This window comes from Rousettus aegyptiacus, unplaced genomic scaffold (genome assembly GCF_014176215.1).
Source record: "Rousettus aegyptiacus isolate mRouAeg1 unplaced genomic scaffold, mRouAeg1.p scaffold_m13_p_10, whole genome shotgun sequence".
Classification (NCBI taxonomy): Eukaryota; Metazoa; Chordata; class Mammalia; order Chiroptera; family Pteropodidae; genus Rousettus; species Rousettus aegyptiacus.
The window spans coordinates 35,649,211-35,671,947 of NW_023416285.1; the positions used below are offsets into that span (position 1 = coordinate 35,649,211).

At 35.6% G+C, this 22,737-nt stretch overlaps 1 protein-coding gene across 20 annotated transcripts in view; it reads right to left on the bottom strand.

The window, feature by feature from the left end:
- Positions 1-22,456, bottom strand: part of PDLIM5 (PDZ and LIM domain 5) — a 177,851-nt gene extending 155,395 nt beyond the window's left edge. For 18 of the 20 annotated variants that reach the window (XM_016144331.2, XM_016144326.2, XM_016144333.2 and 15 more), the window contains exons 1-2: positions 22,348-22,456; positions 19,062-19,199 (exon numbers count right to left, since the gene is read on the bottom strand). In XM_016144331.2, coding sequence (XP_015999817.2) covers positions 19,062-19,157 — 96 coding nt within the window. In that variant the 5' untranslated portion in view covers positions 19,158-19,199; positions 22,348-22,456. Of the gene's footprint in view, positions 1-19,061; positions 19,200-22,092; positions 22,117-22,196; positions 22,276-22,347 lie in introns of those variants that run through there. The other 2 variants (XM_036227693.1, XM_016144316.2) reach the window with 2 other exon arrangements.
- Between the last annotated feature and the right edge of the window lie 281 nt (positions 22,457-22,737).

Sequence of the window (22,737 nt, forward strand, 5' to 3'; positions counted from 1 at the left end):
GGAAAAGGAAGTTATCAATTAAAATATATTTAAGAAATTCATAAACTGATCCAAAACTATGGACCTCCTCAGGATCCTGATCGAAACAGATTTAAAAATAATAATAACATACATACACACATATATTTATGAATGAAAATTAGGAAAATGAGAACACTGACTAAATACCTGATATTGGGAAATTATGGCCAACTTTCCCAAGTATAATAAAGGGTGTTGTGATTAAGGTTTTTAAAAAGTTATTATTTTTTGAGATGCATACTGAAATATGCATATGACATGATACCTAGAATTTGCTTTAAAATAATCCAGAAGTGAAGAGAAAAGTCAATGAGAGGAGAGATAAAATGAAATCAGCTACCCAGTGTTTCAGCCTCAGTGATGGATACATCAAGTTCATTATATTATTCTATTTTTATAATGTTGAAATTTTCCACATTAAAAATGTTAAGTTTATATTAACAAGTTTCTAATTAATAACAATTACATCAAAATTTTAAACAGTTACTAGAGAGAAACTGAAAACAAAAGTCTCTTACTTCAGAACTAGAGAGGACAGTTTTTCAGAATGTTTACTGATACATGAGTTTTACATACATCTCTCCTAATTCACTCTCCTTTACAACCCAATTAAAAAAAAATACTGTTAACCACTCTATTACTGTACAACTACTTCATAATAATATTACAGAAGCAAATAAAATTTTTAAAAAGTGATATCTTCTCTATTTAGACATTTGCAGAGTTCCAATATCCTCATCACAGGTCAGTAAATTCACCAAGGAAAAAAATAAGGATTTAATAATTAAGGAATCTACCCTTACCCTCTCTGGACACTTTGACTTTTATCCCTGCTACTAAATTTAGACAATGTTTCATACCGCTATTACCAGATTCATATGATTAAAGCATCTGATTTTAAAAGGCCAAGTTTAAAACACATTAGACACTCATTACTCAACACTTCACTTTCCCACAACTAAAATAAATTTAAAAAATGAAAATCATGACAGTCCTTTCTGGACCTACACATAAAAAGCAATAAATATAGATGTACGCATCAATACTGAACTCATACCTATTTGTTAGATAATATCCACAGGTCTTAAAATTAACCCAAAAAACAATATGACATCCTAAACATTTTTATTTTTAAAAAGAAGATAAAATGCCTTTGGATGGTCACTTTAAAGATTCTATTTAACCAAAAATAAAAGTATACTTTAGTCAATAAATTAGCAATTATACTTCAAATAAAACTTGAAATATTACTAGAGATCAGGATCTATCAAATTTAAAGAAATCCAACATAGACAAGGCAACCGAAGAAGAAAATATAAAGTTCTCAAAGTACAGATAATCTTTAAAAACAAATAAACTGTCTTAAGTGGCTTTACAATAATGCATCAACCCGATACCAAAATTAATTCCAGATGGATTACAAAAACCTAGAAAAAGAGATGACAGGAAACAATATTTATTAAATATCTCAAGGGAACTGACTTTCTAATCTTTGAAGAAACATTTAAAAATAAAAGAATTGAACGAATGAAAATAATTAATTTCTGTGTCCAAAATATACAAATAATATAAATCAAAAGAACAGCAAATGTAATAACAGTTTAATTCCTTTAAAGCGTTCCTGAAAACAAAGACCATATAAATCATAATTATTTACATCTTCTACAAGGCATCCTAAGCCACAGGGGAAGAGGATTGTTTTAGAATATGAAAGCACTAATATCTGTTTCGGGTGCAGGGAGGGGGGCATGGAGGGGGTGCAGGCGCAAGATTTTTTTATATTGTCTGTGTTTGTCATTTGTCTGTTTGCTCTCAGATCCTGTCCTTCTCTATCCTGTCTGTATGGCAAGGAACTACATTCCCCAGGCTCCCTTGCTCTGGCTTTTTGGCTAGGTCCTACCAGTAAGGTAACTTTTGCCAGTATATTCCTGCCAAGATTAAAAAATCAGTATTAAAATAAAGACAAATACGATTAGATGATGAAAATAAATAGGTTTTATGTGAAAAACATCACAAAATATAGTTTTATCCATATCTTATCTATCTCTTAATATAAGATAGAATAACCTAAGAATAACATAGCTCCTCATTATTTGCCTTGAAAATAATCCAATATACTTTGTATATTTCCTCATCAAACTCCCATAAAGGGCCATTTTGAGAAAGAAATTAAGAAAACTGTAAAAAATATAATTTATACTAAAAGAGTGGTTTGGTGTGTTTTATCAAATCAAAGACACACCGTCTCAAGAAATTACCAATAGTAGAAATTTCGACCAGTAGCTTAACATTTCTGCTCATAGCCTAATACTTCCAGCCAGACTGAACTTCACTATGACCTGGTATAATCGTAATACTACACTAATCCATATTCTACTGGTCACAGTAATTTTAACTTCTTACGTGTCTAACTTAATATTAAAAAAGTGAAATATACATACAAATTCATAGTCAGAAATCAAACATTATTTTTATGTATAGTTATAAAAAACAGCCTTCTTGACAGAAGGTAGGTTCATTTGATTAACAACTTTTCACTGACTTTAGGAGGTTCATAGAAGACTATACTAAAATAAAATTTTACAAATATATGTAACCACAAGCCAGCTTTTCTTAATTTTTTTGTTTATTTCATTACATTTCTTCTATTCCAAGCCATTTTTGAAAACTATTTTAAAATAAAAAACTAAGTCACGGCTTTGCTCTTTTCCTCTTTCAACTTTATTTAAAAAAAAAAGAAAAGAAAAGAAAAGAAAAACCTATAAACGTGGAGAACTCAAAAGGCCAATTCCAAAAAAGGAAGAGTCTGTCAAATAACACAGCCCATTTTTAATGCTTTAAGAATGCTTAAACACACAAATCAAGAAAAGTTCAGTTAGGTTACAAAGTGCATCTCCAGACTAGACTATATGCCAAAATTCACTAACTCGCATTAACTAAATTGCCTTTTACTGGCCCTGGGCTGAGGTCCTTTAAAACAATTCTCTGGATTCCAGGATATAGCAGGGCTGGCTCTACTTACAGCAACTCTAGTGAAAGGCCACCCAAGATATGCCAAAGGCGATATGGCCAGAAAAGCATGGATAGCTGCCAATAGTAATTCTATCCAGAATTCCGAAACCCAAAACTTCCTTTTTGCCCCGTTCCCCTCATACGGCCTCCATCCAACAGATACAAAACAATATCATGCAAAAACTTTTGAAGAGGTAGGGAACTGACAAAGAAATATATGTGGATGCTTGGACTAAAATCTAAAATCATTTGAAATATACCTCAATCTAAAATATTAAAAGCCATAGCAACCATAGTAACAAAAATAGTTTATATTGCGTGTACTTTGCCGGGTATTCCAAGAACTTAAAAAATATGAACTCAATCTTCACAGTAATCCTACAGTATAAGTATACTATTAATAACACCAATTTACAGATGAGAAAGCAGAGTCCCAGAGAAGTTTTATAACTGCTCAAGGTCGCACAGCAATAAAGTGTTAGTATTAGGATTTGAACACACAATGGCTGGCTCCAAAGTCCATACTCATAAGCGTTGTGATAGCCTGCCTCTGTATCCCTGTATTTGTTAGACCTCTTCTAAACTACATATAAACTCAAAAAACTTAAGTATGGAACCAACAGAGTAGAACATTATACAACAACAAAAGATGGGAAAAATCTTTATATACTGATGATGGAACAAGATCCAAGATGTGTTTTTACATCAGCAGACTTTGTGTGTAGACCTTTGTGCTCCTTACCTTGCCATCCTGCTTCTCTGGCCATAGCCAGCTGGACCTGAGATGGGTGCCCGACCCAAATGTAGCCATCTATAGACAAAGTGAGCAGAGCTGTATGTGGTCTTACTATTTACAAGCTCTATGAATTTTATGAAATATAAAATTTATTCAGAACTTTAACAATATAAATAAATGTAAATCATTGCTGTTCATTCATTGGTTTATTTACTTATTGCACAAATATTTATTGAATATCTGTTGTATACTGATACCATGCAGGGGGGATATAGTAGCATGAATAAAACAAAGTCTGTGCCCTCTCAGACCTATCCTTTAGGTAGGTGAGGAAGAGACAATAAAAAAAAGTTGGTGATAAACAGTATAGGGTAAAACAAAAGAATATAAGGAAAGGAAGTGGTGGTTGAACAGGGGTTACCATTTTAGAGAAGGGGAGCAAATAAAGCCACACGGATAAGGAGACACTAGGGCAGAGCTGGACGAAGTTGGCGGAAGAACTTTAGAGGGCAGAGGGTAAAGACCCTGAGAGGAACATTTGCATAGCATGTTCGAGGAACAGCAAGACTCAAGTGGCTAGAGCAGAGTGAGCAGGAGAGTGGCAAACGTTTTTACAGTTAAGGGCAGTTATTTCCCAATACTAGTTGTGTTAAAATTTACAATAGTTTAGTTGATAGGACAAAAGCATTTTGCCTTTAAAGACCTTATCAACATGAGATTTTTTGTTTGTTTTTGGAACATAGTAAATAGTTTCTCTTAAGACTGAAAAGTCTGCTGATTCCAATGTTATTTTACTCAGGTCTTATGTTAATTTTAATAGCGTTTGAGGTTTAACAGACTATAAATGTTGGTGTTTGTAGTCTTAGTTCTATTGTTTATACATAGGAAGAGCAACTAATTGATTATAATGAGAAGCAGGGTCAGATTAAATATATAGTTCAGTGATAACTTTCATGGAGTGATGACTATTTAATTTTATTGCTATTGTCCTTTCAATAATATTCACTTTAAAGGAAGGTGAAACAAAAGATTTCTTTTTTCTTTATTCTAAGTTTTGGCTTTACTCTTATTTTTGAGCTTCACAGTGGAGATTGAGAAATTTTAGTATCTGTTGGGCAATCACTAAAGTAACATGGAGATTATCAGAGGCATATTAATAGGTGAAATGATTCATTCTATTTAGAGATTTGTCAAATAATATTTGAAATTGCCTTTTATTTTCAGAAACAGTTGCTGGGAAGCTTTTGTCTCTTTACAATGGATGATGCAGAACTCCTGGAAAGAGACAGTACAAATGGCAGACATATTGCTTAGCTTGTCTAGTGTAGATTTCACTTATATCTTCTCTCTTATAATCAAATTTGCCTGTCACTGGAGAAGGAAATCATCCCCATGAGCAACTCTCTCTCACCAACAATATACCTTACCATATTACCTTAAAAGAATTTTTTTAAAAACAGAGAATGGCAATTACTGTAGAAGAAAGTGTCTCATTAGAGGTACTACTGGTGCCAATGCTCCTTTCAAATCTTTCGGTTTAAGGCGGGCCTTATGAATCGAAGAAGGAAATGCTAATTCATTTTACAAATATTTATTACGTACCTTCTATAAAAGAAAATGCTTCATGAAAAAACTCAAACTATTGAGTGTGTGTGTTGTGTGTTGTGTGTGTGTGTGTGTGTGTGTGTCCACTGAGAAGGATGTTTCTAAAGAATCTTATGAAAAACCTACAAAAAGGAAAAATAGAACTGAATTTTGAAGATGGCATTATCTATGAAGTGATGGATCTGAAAATATCTCATTAATAGTGTCAAAACTGCTTAAACTAGATATTACTAGTAAATATTTTTTTACTATATAGTAACCTTGTTACTACGTAACCTTCACTGAAGAATTACTATGTGCCAGGCACTTTACAAGTGTTAATTATTCAACGATCCTATGCTTTAAATACAATTTTTATCCCCATTTGACAACTGAAGAACCTGAGGCACAGTTGAGTAATTTGCACAGTTGAGTCAAGTAACTAATAAATTACAGAGCCCGATTCACACCCAGGTATTGGGCTCCAGAGCCTGTACTCATAATAACTACGCAAACAACATATAGGATATTATCTACTAAAACCATAATCTTAAAAGGTATGTTGGGAGAAAATATTAACCCTAAAGGATCATTATAAAAATAAACAATAAAAAATATAATACTAACACAGTTTTGGTAATATGATATTCATAGACGTTTGACCATTTATCATTTTATAATCACAATGGCCTGAAGTGTTTAAGGCTAGAAATTAATTATTATTAGATTACTTTAACTCTCAAGATAAAACCATTAAGAAAACTATATCTAAAGTTATATTTCTTTTATGCTAGTATATTATTTTTATCATATTTAATGGAATACGAATAATTCATAAATTGGTTATAAAGCATTTTTTTGCAAATATACCCCGAAACTCACAGGAAAAATGAATTTATAAAGAGCTAAATTTACATATGAAGTTACATCATTTGCTAAGGCATTATGATTTATTATAGCAGACCTACAGCTATATGATATTGATGACACTTTTATCCATTAATGTGTTCAGGACATGAAAACCTGAATTTACTAAAGTGTTAACTGTCAGCCTTCTCTTATTGGATGTTAACCCTACTCAAGTGACCTCTCTTAAAGTTTCAGAAATGAAAAACATTAAATCTTATAAACTCCCTCCACTTGAAATAAGAGGGTCATAAAACATGACTTTTGGCATTGAATGCATTAACCAATAGACTAAAATATTCTTTTTTAAAATACGTATTTTAAAACCTTTTTCGGCTCAATGTATCTGACCTAGAATAAACATCCTAATACTCACTTTATCTTTGAGGCAGACTCTAACTAAAGTGTTACCAGTATAATTTGTAAACAACTCCTGAATGTGCATGTAACATTTCTTAATTAAAGTAGAAAAGGTCATAACACCACAAGGAAATAAAAACAGAAGCCATCTGGGAAACAAGCTGCTTCTTACAGCAATAAAAAAAAAAAAAAAAAAAAAAAAAAAAACCAACCTGTGAGGAATACAAAACAGAAAAAAATTCATCAGTGTGCAAATAACAACGAAAAAATAATAATGTATGTGTTTTAACTATAAATAACTTTTCAAAAAAAATACTACACTAAAATTAGCAATTTACTTCCAAGTAGTCACCTTAGAAGGCTCCACGGTTTATTCCTTTGCTCAAAAAGTTTTTGGAATTCTTTCCCTGAAATGTCTATGAAAACTAATTTAAAACCGCACCAGCTTATAGATATGGTGCAATCACAATACTGGTAACCCACTCTTTCTAGGGCAGCCCTAATCCAGAAGAATCAGACACCCTCTCAAGTCCCCAGGAGTTGTTCCACCATCACCCCCAATGTTATCTACCTTGAACCTCATCTCTCATTCTGGCACTAGATATGCCTCCCCCTCCCTCATCTCACTCTGCTTTCTTTGCTTGTGGCACTCCTGCCACACTGACCTCCTTTCTGTTCCTTGAATATACTAAGGTCTTCCCTACCTCAAGGCCTTTGCGCTTACTGTTCTCTATGCTTGTAATGCTGTTCTCCTTGCTCTTCACATAACTGATTTCTTATTAAGTCGATGTTGCCTCCTCATTCGGAAGAGCCTGTCTTGACTGCCCAAACGAAAGTAAAACCTTTATTCCCATACACTCATCCGCTTTCCCCAATTAGTCTCTAACACATCACTCATTAAATTACACTGCTTACTTATGTATTTATGAGTTATCAGTTCCTCTTACTAGAATATAAGCTCCATAACACTAAGGACTTTGTTTTGCTTATCTCTATATTTTCAGTACCTAGACCAGTACTGAACACATAGTAGATGCTCAATAATTACACTGAATAAATGGCTCCATGCCCAAATTCTGGATGTCACTGCCTCTGGTCTCCTCTATGGATTCTACAGATCCTAGTCTAGAAGTTCACCGCTATCCTGACGTAGGCTGAACAGTCAACATATACAGTGGTCTTTTCCTAGATTTGACTACATATATGTCTTCTCCTACTTCAAAGTGCCTTCCTATATACCATATCATTTTCCATGTGCCTTATGTCAGAAAATAGAGAACAAACCTCTGCACTCAAGGCCTAGTACACAGTAAGAGATAAAAAAAAAAAAATGTGTTATAACTAACAGCTTCTCCTCTCAGGGCTCTGGCACAAGTGATTCGGAAGGATAGAACCAGAAGACAATACCAAGAGCACATACCCTGCTATACCAAGAATTTATCCAATCTCTCCTAAAAGATAATAAATAATAACAAAATTTTAAGGATTAAGGTTGAATATACCTCAATTATCTGTTTCCTGAATTTCTTTCCATAAGGTTTCTTGATCTTTCATGCGTGCGTGCACATGAGCACATGCACACGCACACACACACATGTACCCCTGCCCTCTGAGGCTCTCCTAACCTCCTTATGTCCAGACAAGCCTGAGCTTGCACATGTACAAAGCATAGGCCAGTTTTAGTTTTTTAAACAAAAAATATACATATTACAAAAATTTCAAACAGTACAAAAGTATACAAAGAAATCATTGAAAGTTACATCGAATCCATTGCCCGGAGCAGCTTCTAAATCCCGCACTGTTCAGCCACACAAAATTCAGTTTCTTTGCTTAGTACATCTATATTTCTGCATTGGTCTTAATATATCTGAGGTGTTAGGTTCAGTCCTAGGAGCTACACTCAAAGAGACATTTAAAAACTGAACTACTTTTAAAGGCAAATGCTCAGGGGTATGAAGAGAGGCAAACTGTCATATGACAGAAACATTTAAAGAAATAGTTTCCAACAGAATATCCACAGACTCAAATGGAAATACAACTCGCTCACCTATCTGAAAAAGCTATCACGTGAGAGAGAATCATCCTTTGTTGTGAGTGACGCTAAAGGACAAAGGTAGGACTGTTTGGGTCAGATATAAAGAAAACAAAATCTGGCTGACATATACTGTACCTTGGAAGGCAGGGAGCTATCATACAATGTAATCTCTGGGGCATTTCCCAGAAACTTAAACCCTAATTAGAATTAATAACAAGGAAAACCAAAATGCTTCATCTGTTAATTCTATCAATGATGTACATTAACAAAACAAATCTGGAAGAAATCTGATTTCAATTGCAACCCAGCCACCCATTTGTCCTCTATTATCATTATGATCATCAGTCAAAAATCACTGAAGCGGTACTAGGAATTCTAATACGATGCTGAGTAAATAAGACCCAGAGTGTAGAGGCTTTTTCACTGGTGAGAGTTGTTCATAATTTAACAAAGTATATGACCTATTTTATGTATTTAAACTGTACTGCTGTGAAACCTAATACAAAGATCAAAAATTTTAACTAATTCCTGGTCAATGGCTATAACTAGTTCTTCTTAAATGTTACCACTTTACCTTAGTAATGAGGCTTGAAACAAAACCTAGTATCGACAAAGATTTGTCCAAAAACTCTGTGGTAAATTTAACATTTATTATTAAATATTATAGTATTACCAACATCTAAATTTTTTGTCATAAAGTCTTTTGTCACAAAAATATAGTATTATAAACAGAAGTAAAGCCCAATATCATACATGATTAAGACTGCCATTTACTTCTAAAAAGGATTTGACCTATGGGGACTGAACTCAGAAAAATGGGGAAAGACTGGTGGTTGGAGAAAAGTAGATATGTCACATTATTTAGTCAATGGCAACTCCATTGTAACTTAGCCTTAATCATTTTGCTGAAATGATCTAAGTTACAAAGGATCCATAATAAAAATATTTTTTAAAAGCAGCAAAGCTACATATCATTCTTAAACACTGCCAAAAATAGAACTCAAATGGTACATGAGAAACATCCAGAAAGCATGTGAGAATTTCTCAACATCCTGAATTCAAAGTCTGGAACCTGGAATCTACATTTTTTAAATCTCATTGATGATTCTGATGAGTACTTTGGAAGCCAGTCATATTTTTTCTTAATAATCTTAGTTATTCCCATATATACAAGTCTCTGATACTAGAGCATACATTCTTTCTTTAAGAAACACACAGACACTTGGCTGTCAGTAATGAAAACTGTCATCTATTCCCAAAAATAGAGTTTACTGGTTAAAAGCATTATTTACTACTACTAAGTCTGACTGGTTTCAAATTGTAAGCCTAACCAATTTCTAGCTATGTGACTTAGGGCACGTTATTTAACTTCTCTGTCTCTCATTTTCTTCATCTGTAAATCAGAGATCTAAAATCATACTTCCTTAGAGGATTGTTATGAAGATTACATAATCAAACATGTGCAAAACACGTAGAGCAGGGCCTAGTAATAAGGGATCAATAAATTATTTAATAAAGGAAAGAAAAGAGACCCAAGAGAGAAGGAACAGCCAAACATTTCAAAGAGCATCTGGCATATGAATGTACCTTGAGGTACATACCTAGGAATAAAAAGAAATAAAGGTGGTATGCATAGAGAATAAAGAATACAAGAACTTCAGAATTCAAAATGGGCATTCTGGACTATAAACTCAGTTGTATTAAGTAAGCCAATCTACCTGCAGCCCAAAGGCCAGGCAGAGGAGTTAAGCAATAGTTCAGTGGATTAACAGGAAGCCCTAATAGTTCTTAAATAGGACAGTAATGTATTAAACATGGGATTTTAGAATTCCTGCCTGGGCGAGGGGCCAGCCTGAGGATGAAGAACCAGCCTAAAGAGGGGATAAGCCAATGACAAGGTGTGGAAACACCTTTGTCTCCTAAAATGTCTAAGTATCATTCTGAGACTTGAATATCAACTAACCAGAATCTTCCAGAGTGGATAAAGGTACATATCAACAAAAATGCCTAGTATGAAAAGGTCAAAAGAACCACTTGTAGACTATTTAGAAGTTAGTCACGTAGAAATGTTCCAAGAGAATGTCCAAAAATCATGAAAATTATATGTGTACAGTATTTGTACTTATATATAAATGTCTTCCTCCAGAAAATTTCTAAGGGTTCCTAGTTAAGGGGTAAAGCAGCAGTTCCCAACCTTTTTGGCACCAGGTACTAGTGCTCCTGTGAGAATCTAATGCCTGATGATCTGAGGTGGAGCTGAGGTGGTGATGCTAACGCTGGGGAGCGGCTGCAAATACAGATGAAGCCTTGGTTGCTTATCTGCTGCTCACCTACTGCTGTGTGGCCCCATTCCTAACAGGGCACAGACCACTACTAGTCTGTCGTCTGAGGGCTGGGGACCTCTGGAATAAAGCATTTGTTTTTAAAAGGGCATTTGTTCTCCAGTAATTTTACTCAAAAAGGAAAATACTTTCAGAACATATCCACAATCTCCTCAGGCTAACATTATACAACCCTACTAAATTTTTTAATTTAACCATCTCTAAAAGTTAATATCTCAAAAATTATTTGAGAAGTACTAATAATCGGATCCTCAAGGGACCGAATCACAACACTAAGATCTCTCATGGAATCAATAGTAAATGACATTCAATTGTTAATGTCATTAATATAACTACTTCCTCTTTTGGTAAATCAAAATTTACCCAGGACAATTATTATGAATAGTGGCCATTGCTAAATCAATTTTTGGATCCTGGGACGAAGTGTTTAACAAGTCACAGAATTCAAATAAAAAATGGTGCAAATTCTTATTTAGTTCCAAACTCTTTCTTATCATATGTAAAAATTCACAGCAACACACGAAAGGAAAAAATTCCTCCTTCCCCCATCTCTAAGTACATAAAATACAAACATCTCTGGAATCTTTATTCTTTTTGTCACCAAAGTTACCAACACATACACTCTGCTGTTTACACCCAAGTAAAATGAAGAAACATATTGTACCCCACATTAGTATGCCTTCACTATGCCTGGCTCACTATGCTATGGAACACTCTATAAACCTTCACGACTTCAGTTAAAGTCCACTGGCTAATAAAGGCTGATATGAAAACGTAGTGAGGCTCCTAAGGGTAAATTTTACTATGTCCCAGGACCTTGTTGAACACCACATTATGGCAAGTCTCCTTGTCACATCATTGAAAGGGAGCTAGCGAAGAGCGAGATTCTAAATTACACACCGTATCAGGCTACTGGAGAAACTCCAAAGGTAACAACCTTAAATCTATTAAACGTAATTTGCTTAATTTTTCAGAAAGTCTCTGACAGGGCACTATGCCAAAAACTGTTCCACCAAAAAAAAATTCTTTCACCATGTAATTAGAAGTAATATGTTAACAGAGAGAGGAAATCCGTTTAGAAAAATAGGAAACAAATGACAGAAATAACGTAAGCAAAGCTCTGGAAAAAATTCAAACAATAGCATTTCTAGAAATTAATAAAAACCATTAAAAGAAAGCCAGAACATTTTTATTTCATATATTCTCATGCAAAATGGAAAACAATAAACCACTTTAAAACTCTATAGAGTCCATGGCAAAACACCTGTGATTAAGCCCTATAAAAAGGAGAAAGGTGAAAACAGACCCATCTGATTGGAAAAGATCAAAGTCTACTGAAATATGTGCTAGCACAGCTATGAGGAAACCAGCATTCTCATATTGTAGGTAAGAGTGTCCCTAAAGAGATATCTGGCAATATCAATCGAAATTGTGAACACATATGACCCTTTGACTGAGCAATTCAACTTCTAGGATCCATCTGACAGAAATGCTTATATATATATATAACATGCATATATTGCACATACATAATACATGCAAAAATTTCACTGCAGTGTCACTAGAAGAAAGACTAGAAACAACCTAACTGTGCATTGATAGAAACTGGTTAAAGAAATCATGACAAAGCCAAACCGTACAAAAAGAATGAAGATATATTTACTGACTTGGGGTTAAGAGAAAAAAGAAGTGCCAAAAAATAAGTATATTTTTTAAGGATATTATTTGTGTTGAAAAGGGAGGTGGTAAGGATACAGACACATTTACATATATCTGTATAGATTATTGCTCAAAGTATACACAAGAGGCTGTTAACACTTGTTGCTTCCAGGAAGAGGAAATGAATGGCAGGGCAACAGGACATTCTTCCTGTGAACCCTATTATATCTTTTGAATTTCAAACCATATGAATGTCTTACCTAATGAAAAGCATAAATTAATCAAACTTTAAAAGGGGGAAAAGGTGAAGAGTTAAAAAGATTTCTTAAGTACAAAATTTAACCCAGTAAGTAACTGTTCCCATTTTGGCATTCTAACAATTGCCTTTCTTTTCTCCAACTAACTTGTTCTTTTTCATTCCCTTCTGTCACCTTTCCCAGTTAATTTGACTCTCCTCCATTTAGACTTATTAGGGACATTTGCTGCAATTGCTTAGCCCTGCTGGGAGTACTAAGTGCCAGTGAGGTTGATGAACTTTGCTCCAGTAATTGTCACACAAAATAGACAACAACATCAGCTGTAAAAAAAAAAAAAAAAAAAAAAAAAAAAAAAAAAAATCTGAATATTTACAGAAAGGTAGATAATTCCACTTGTGCAACAGAAAGAAAAAAAGTAAGGTGAGGGAACAAGGGGGAAGTGACTATAGGATTCGAGAGATTCAGTTTTAACATTATAAAAAATTTTTCCAAAACTAACTTTAAACACTTCAATATTATCTGTTCTGTCCATTCATATTGTATTACCATAAAAAAAATCTTAATAAAACATAGTATATATGCTAGAAAAGTGATTGTTCCAATCTATAATTTAAAAACCAAACTTACATTCCAAGCAGGGTACACTGTGGCTCTGCACCTAGAATACCTAAATTAGGCATCACCACAGTCACTGCTCATTCTTTGCTTAAACTAATGTTTTCTCTTATCATTTCCATTATGTAATTTATTTGCAAATGACATATACGAGTTTTGTTTTGTCAAGTTTTATATTATATACTCATTATTGCTACATCTTAAAAATTTAAATAAAGGTCTATAGTCTCACCTACTAAAGCTAAAACATAATTATCCCTTATGAGACATCAAAGAAACCACCCTTTCTTGTCCACAGCAACATTTGCTTCTAGATTAACTCATATCAGATTTCTCCTGCATGCAATTGTAACTTGGGGAAAAGGCCATGACTGGCCCTGTAGTATATGGGAATCTGGGTAAGAACCACTAAAAATAGAGTGTCGCAGGCAAAGACACTTGGTTAATTGTATATTCACATTACAGCCTGACCAACAGCCATCATACAGAAAAGCTCTTCGCCTCGCAAGTTCTCAAAGATAACTAAGTCCATAAACTTTAGCATTCTCAGTTTTAGTAAGTAAATACTCAACCTAACTTATGAGTAGGTGAAGAGGTTTTATGAAAATCTCCTTTCCTTAAGTCTAAAGTGCTACTCTTACTTTACTCATTCTCTACAATACTGTTTCCTTTATCAGATACAAAAGTCCTGCAAACCAGTAAAATTCCCCTTGTTTTAACAAATAACTTTCCTAAATGACCTTTACTAAAATGTTTGTCATTTTGGTAAAATTAATTTACAATAAAACTGATAAGATTTTCATTTCTTAACAAATAACACATCAAACATCTTCAGAATTATCCTGACATTCTTAAGCCTCATGATCACAATGGTAGAAAACTGTCACATGGGAAAAGATAGGTCGCTGAGCCTCACACAAAAGGAAGTTAGTATTTTAAAAGCAGAAAGTGGCATACTTGTGAAGTATGTATTATGCAGTTACACAAACTAAATTAACTTTCAACTTGGCATTATGACAGGATAGTTGGGAGGGAATGTAAAAGAAAATACTCAACAGCTTAAAATTAACAATGGGCCCATTTATTCAAGGTAGGATGGTTCTCCCATTTTGGCTTGAGAGGACTGAAAGTCTCTTTCTCTCCTCCTGTAGGAGGCAAACTGCAGCAGGCCCATCTGGAGAATCACTCAACTATATATACACAGTGTCACTCAGTCAAAAAATGGCAAGAAAGTCTTCATCTTCACTTTACACTGAAAACCAACACAGAGAAATGTTGACTTGAAGGTGTTCAAATTTCATCCTTCAAAGACCAATTCAATTCATTTCTCCTGTAGGAAGCTGACCCCCACAAGCACTAAAGATCTATGCCCAGTGGAACTGAGAAACATGTATCTGTATCTTTGCCATTTCATCAAATACTATCTGGTGACAGTTCTTATGACATTAATACTGTATTTATTTCTTTTCTCTGCAACCTTTGTACTCCCCATACTATCTTCTTCATGGCTTCTAGCAAGTATTCTTTTAACTGCTGAATGAATGCATTCACAGCAAAGTGTTTCATGGCTCTGTCTTTCTCTGCTCCATGTTACATTTCCAAACAGGGCTCCATATTCCAGGAAAAAATAAATGTCTTCTGCTTTTCAAATCCAACTAAAATCTTGTGTGAGCTGGTAACAACTGATCTTCCCCTAACTCTTGAGAATCAAAGTTAGTTATTACTTGAGTATTAAAATGTCTGACCTCATTCTTATCTGCTTAAGAAGCATCATAGAAGTGTTTATGGAGAAATGGGGATATCATTTTAGGAAATCCAAATATCAGCATTTAAGGAAAAACCGAACATCATACATCAGAATATAGCGCAGCAGAGTACTCCAACTTTATGATGCTGTATTTAAAAGATGTTATTCACAAATATATTATCCTTCTTGTAATTCCATCATGAGAAACATCAACTTGCCAAAATATGGCCTTGAATTGTGCAACAAGTCTCCTATTTCTTCTTATAAAATGTACTGGCAAAGAGCAATAAACCCACACAGCTACAATGAAACCCATCCCCACATTCCATGGCTTCAAGGCAATTCCATAAATACAGGGTCATAAAAAGAGCCTGCAAACTCCTGTAGCCAGCACTCAATTTTAAGAATAGAAAATTGAAGATAATGACACATGACCATGCAGTTAACAGCAATCTGAGAATCTCTTAAAGTTTGCAGGAATTTCCAATCTTTTCTTAGAAATTGACCTACCAAAAAAGAATCCAAAATTCATACAGTATAGGTGATGAACAAATTTGAGTGAAATGTTAAAACTTTATAGTTTGTGTGCTTTAAGATACAAGTAATATTTGGCACATTCTGGTAACAACAAAATCTCAAAAAATCGGAATGTTCAAGTCCCACCCAAAGGCTTATTTACCTCAAATGCATTTGATAATCACAGAGTTCCAATATTTTAAGGAAACATAAATAGCCCTTTGGAGTTCAACATAATAATACCTAACCAAAGGATTCTATACTTCTGAACTCTAAATATAAAAATGCAGCTTTCCAGCTAAGTACAAACTTATGATTTATTTTTTCAAATATAAAAGACTATAAGTAAAAGTATATAACTGCTACAGTCCCTTCAATTATGGGAGATTGGCTACTTCAAGTCTCTAAATAATTTTTTTTTTAATTTTATAGTAATACTGTCATAAAACAACCAAGAGAATACTATGTGCCAGGCCTTGCTAAGAATTTCACACACATTACTAAAATAAGAGAATCACTAAATTACATGTTTTAAGGCATGCTTTCAGGTTTTAATTGCTTCTTGATACTATTAATCTGGTGACACTGAAATATATCCCAATTATTTTATATAATTAAGGTAGAATAAATATAACCAGAGAACTAATTAAGATGAAGTGTAACACTAATAATTTTACTACAACGAACAATATAAATTAGTTACTAGCACACATCTTTATTAGACAATGCTACTGGGCATGTCTGAACCACACAAGGGGTTAAAAATAACTACAACGAAAGGCCAACAGCCTAGCAGCACAGTTGAGCCAACATTCCCTTCTCTCCTCCCCCTCCCCTTCCCATGCTCTCCAGTCCAGAATGAACTGCATGCCCCACTGCACAAGGCCCAAAAAGGTCACAGGAGATGGCAGAGACTTTTGTAAGAGAACAGAAATAACTCAGCAGCTTTGTTATGGGTAGTTTCTTTTAATCAGTAGGTTCGAAATCCTTTAATTAGCACTCTGTCTACACAAGGAAAACATTTTTTCTGTGCCAGGGGAGGGCACAAATGTATGTACACAGTATTCAGTTTTATCAGCATCACAACATGTAGCTAGGCCTCAAACTGTCTGCCAGGGAACTGAAGTGCAGAAAACTTTTTAAAAGGAATTGTACCATATTTACATATCAATTTGCATTTCTATTACCAAACAACAAATTGATGATTAAGCTTTTTATTTAGATGTAAACTTATTTCTGAACTATTTTTTTCAGCAAAAATGGAAATATTTTAAACTAAATAACTTTTTTAGTACACTATCATAAAGATACTCATACTTAATATAAAATAAAGTTAACAGCATATAAATAAAGACAATATTCAAATATTGTTCCTTTCTGCATAACAGATCTCTAGTAGGAGAAAAATAAATAAAACACTGCTTCATTCAAACAGGAATAAATCACAAGACATGTTTTCACATGAATGCTTTACATTTAAAGTTTTATCCAACCATAAAGTCTTAAAACTTGGAGCCTGAATTACATATATGTATTTCCTTATAAAATCTGAAAAATAAACCAAGACAGAAATTAATAATAAATTACTTATAACTATTTAAAAATCCACAGATAAGAAACAAGAAATGATAACTATTTTAAAATTCATAGCTAAGAAAACTTTAGTAAGCTGAAATATGCAGTATTTTAATGGAGATATGTACATATTACAAACTTACACAATCCTTTAGGTTGTGTATATTATAAGTAGTGTATGTTATATATTTATACATACATACATATATAATTAAAACAATAACCTTCTAAATATCTGATTATAGAAGCAATTTACTTCAATCAGAAATAAAGTTTATTATTAGGGAGGCAGCATAGTATAATTGCTTGAAAGCCAACTCTTCCACACCAGCCATATGAGCTCATAGCATGGTTCTGTATAATGGGAATAATACTACCATTCCTCACGATGGCAGGAGAATTAAATGAGATAATACATATAAAGTACTTAGCAAAAATCCCAAAGTCTCCTGGTAAGGCTTGGAGGAGGGGGAAATAGGTATTTTTATGCAATGCACAAAAGTGTAAATTGGCACAACTAATTAAAATTAGACATACATATAAAATTATGTCTATATAGCATCAGCTGCAGCACTGTTTGTATTACCAATACTGAAAACAATACAAATGCCCTCAATAGGGGACTGGTTAAATAAACGTTACTTCCCTACAAGAAAATTCTATACAGTTGTTTAAAAAAAAATAAATATCTTTATATATGAATAGGCAAAGTTCTCCATGGTAAATTGTTGAGTAAAAAGCAAGGTATGGAACAGTGTATATAATATGCTACCATATAAGTAAAAGGGGAGTAGACACTCACATTTATTTGATTATACAAAAAAAAAAATCCTCTAGAAAGTTATACAAGTAATTAACAGTAATAATTATCTACTAGTGATGAAAGTGAAACAGTACTTGACACAGTCAAGCCCCAATAAACGAAAGCTATTATTACTCCCTTCATCATCATCATCATGAAAACATATCCTTAAAAATGCATACATAATCCGTTCAAACTAAATCCTTACTGAGGCAAACAGCCAAATCTCAATTATTCATAGACTGACTATCTAGTTGGAGATCCAAGCCCTTCATTTCCTCTTCAAAGGTTAGTAGCTTTTGGCCATTGTACTGTTGGCTATCACCTTCACCAGAAAGTGAGCTGAGGAAATAACACCAAGAAGAGTCATTTTATTAATACCGAGCAACAGATTTTAATAAACAGCTTTGGAGCTGAAAAGAACCAAGAGAATCCCACAGTGCACAGAATTCCCTAAATTAGTGACAGTTCAAAGATATGGAGTCTGCTCCCTAGTTAAATGTTTTCCATTTTATTATTAATAATATGAAGGAAAAATGAAAATAAACATAAATTAATTATCCTTGCTAAATTCCCTCCCACCACATCCTTTATTTACTATAGGTAACTAAGTTTGCTGAGATCAAATCTCATAAGCCAGCGGTCCCCAACCTTTTTGGCACCAGAGACTAGTGCTCCTATGACAATCTAATGCCTGATGACCGGAAGTGGAGCTGAGGTAGTGATGCCAGAGCTGGGGAGCAGCGACTTTTACTGGTCCGCAGGCCCAGGGGTTGGGGACCCCTGCCACAAGCAATTGTAATAAGTAGAACAGGTCAGCCAGAGAATTAGTACTGAGGTCCCCAGGACTAAGCATTGAATGAACATCTGTAATAAAATCTGTAGTTTGCTTACACTGGAGATTGTCAGAGGCATGTTGAAATCCTTGCCACCTTGCAGCCGGAAACCCCAAGGAGCAGGACCAACCAAGGATACGCTGTAGTTGCTCATGGTTTCAATGGCTCAAAATTCAATCTCAGAAAGTGAAAGAAACTGTGAAAGAAAATCAGATGGTTAAAAAAAAAAAAAAAGTTTATTTGGAGCTCTATTATATATCTAAATCTATTTAATATAAACCCAACTAAACTTTGTTCAATATTTTGGGTTTTTATTTTGGGCAGTGAGAGGATATAGAGAATAAGTCTATATTAAGTTCTCATTTGAGTCTAAGAAAAGAAACCTATGAGCTAACATACAATTTATAAATTCACACCAATTTCCATAGCCTAAAAATTCCACATCAGAGTATATTTCTAGACACTTGATCAGTTTTACTTGCTACAATTTGCAGCTTCTTGCATACAAACTTTAACTCAAAGTACTTTACAACACTTTGTTATAAAGAGAAGCAAACACAAGATTTTATTTCAGGTTTAATTCAAAACAATTTTCTCCTTCCCTCTACCTCATGCATTCTTTTGCCTGCAGTTGGCAAGAATCCTTCAATTTCACTTACTTAAATTCTAAATTACTCTAACATATGAAAAAACTGCTAATTTGTAGATTCTCATTCATGCCTTCCAAATACTAAACTCTTTAAAAGTTGTTTTTAATGCACAAAACTATTCTCTCCAAACATAAACTACAACTTGTATTTCCTCTTATAGGGAAATATTATTTCCCACACTTAAAGTAATACTTTTTCTTCAGACTGGCAATACTCTAGCACAGTGACATGTCAGTCAACCTCCTTTCTGTTTACACACACATTTCATCAGGCAGAGTGAGTATTTACCACAAGTTGAGACTAACTGGTAGTAGTACAGTTCATCTTAATGCATAAAAGTGAACTGCAGCTTTAGAAAAGAACCAGCTCTTCAATGCCTTCTTTTTTGTTTTGCTGTAAGTGGACTCATAATGCCACTCGTGGTATGACTTGGAGGTTGGTACTGGTTGCTATGGTGGTTATATGTGGGTTGGAGAAACTGGGAAGAAGGAAGATTTTCTAAAAGGTAATTCTAAGAAATATATTTCCCTCTAAAAAATATTAAAAACTTAACAGATGTATAATGTAATAATTTTAAAACCACTTTGTGAAAAAGCTGTTTAAGACACACTTCCTTGGAGAATCTGTTTAACCAAACCATCACCTTATATTACCTGTCTTAAAATATTTTTCGAAATTTTTTTAACCCATTCAAAATTTATATCCCATTACACCAAATTGATAGTAGCAGATGTAGATATTGGAACCACTGGATATACTAAAAGCAAATAGATTCCATCTTTTCATAAGGGGAAAATAAGACAAAACATTCAAATAAGTATGGTTCTTAAAGAAAAATTAAGTTAGTGAAAATCTTCATGGCATCTATCCAGGAAATTAAAGGAGCCTTCCCCCTGGCACGGTAGTACACTAACTACTAAGTAATAATATTGCTTCAATACTGATGTAATAGGCACAAGGCATTAAAGAGACCCAAGGCCAAGAGAGAAGTCAAACTGTTAGATATATATGAAAAACAAATACTAGGAAGATAATAAGGAGACAAAAAACTTAATTGTTTTCTCGCTATAATAAAAGAGAAAATTCTCATAGAACTAGTAAAGAAAGTTTTGACACTGGCAAACAATACAAATCAGAAGTGTAGAAAGCCAACAGGTATTTCACAGGCAGCCTGATCCCTCCTTTTTTAATCCTTAACTTTTGTCAATAGAAATATGTGATAGGCTCAACTTCTGGTTCCCCTGTTCCCCACAAGAAATGTATTTAATCAATGTATCAACGCATGTAAATGCAACTTCCCTTTATTTGGGAGTTCCCTTCCTGACTTCTCCCATTTGTTATTAAAATTTCTAGCACTGGCAAGGTCATAGGCACACTACAGAATCAGGGCAGTCATTGCAATTCTAGTATTCGCCCTCTGCTAGCTTCATCTGCCTTAAGATATTCTGATCCCTAAGCAATGGTAATATTACTGGCCTTTTTCAGGCAGGCAGGAAATAGCAGCCTATTCTACTTTCAAACATGTAGAAAATGCTGGAACTTCTGTATAGTCCTGGGTTTTCTCTTAGGGGAAGTTTAAACAATGTCTACACTCTAGTGTTTGGTTATCTCCCACTCTCCTATCCCAGCTTCTTTTAATGGGTACGTAAGGGGAAAAGAAAACTACCGATGAACTGCTCAGAGTAACAAGAAGGATCTGAAATCAAAGAGCAATTTCTTGAGATTCTCTTTTTCTCCATTCTGAGAGACAGTGGAGACAGAGCTGAAGAACTAAGGCCACAGGCACTGGATGAAAGCAGCCGACGAGACAGTTTTCCAGCCGATGTTCACGCCTAGCCCTGTTTGCCAAATAAGGCTCCCTAGCCGGCTGTTTCCGTGGCAGGCGGGTTCCGACGTCCTCACGGTCAGGAAGGCGGACTTGGGACAGGATCTAGAGATCACACCCTAGACCTGCCTTGCCCAGCGCAGCGACGATTTCTCTTTCCAAGCTCTGCCCTGCCGGGACACATACGCCCTTCCTTTTTCCACTTATTTACTGTCAAACGCACTGAGGCCACAAAGTCTTACAAAAGCCTCAACAAGCACGCAAGTATTAATAAATCTGGCGTTGACGACAGGTTTGTTATTAAAACAAGCTTTATTCCTGGTCGCAGGAAAGCCTTCCCCAAACAGGTTACACAATTCTAAATATTTGGAGAAAAATAAATGCTTCTTAGCAGCGTGAGAGCAAACAACAACACGCCATTCCTGTTTAGTCCCGCTTCCTTCCCACACCCCCGAGAGATTCGCGCAGGACATGGTGGACAAGACGCCAAGGCGGGAGCTCGGCGACACCCGCAGCCGGGTGGCGAGTCGGTGCAGGGCGCCGGGGGCCCTTCCACGCTCGCCCTCCCCACCCCGGCGGCCCCGCTCCCGCGCCCCTGCCTCCGCCGCGCTCACCCCGGCCCGCCGCGGCAGGGGGTCTTCCAGTGCCAGTGCTATGGCGTGGCGCCCCCTCCCGCGCCGCCCTCCGACGCGCGCCGCTTCCCACGCTGCTCTCCCACCTCCGCTGCGTCGGGAAAGCACCTGAGAAGCTGCCCCCGCGCAAGGCGCGCCCCCTCCGTCTCCGCTCGCGCCTGGCGCACGGAGACAGCTTCTCTCCCCCACGTCCTTACTGCTGATCAGAGACGCGCATCCCCGGCGGGCGCCACTCACCTCGGGTCCGGCGCGGCGCTGCCTCCGCCTCAGACGAGCGCTGACAAGTGATTCGCGGTGTGAGCGCCGACCTCACAGCCCGCGGGAACTTCCGCCTCTTGGTTCTCCACGGCCCCGCCCCCTAGCCCGGACACGCCCCCTCCGCTCTGGGACACGCCCCTAGGCAGGGCAGGGCCGCGCCGCAAGGGCGGTGGAGGATGCGGTGTCCGGGCTTGCTGAGGCGAGCTGAAGCCGCCACGGAGAAACAATTGCGCTACAGAGTTTCGGTGGGAGTAGTCTTAGGGGTTTTCAAACAGCACCTGGCAAAGGTCTGCTCCACGTGTATGTTTTGCAGTGGATGGTTGCATTGCTCTCTCCAGAAACTTTGCATTGGAGAGCAGTTGCTCTGGC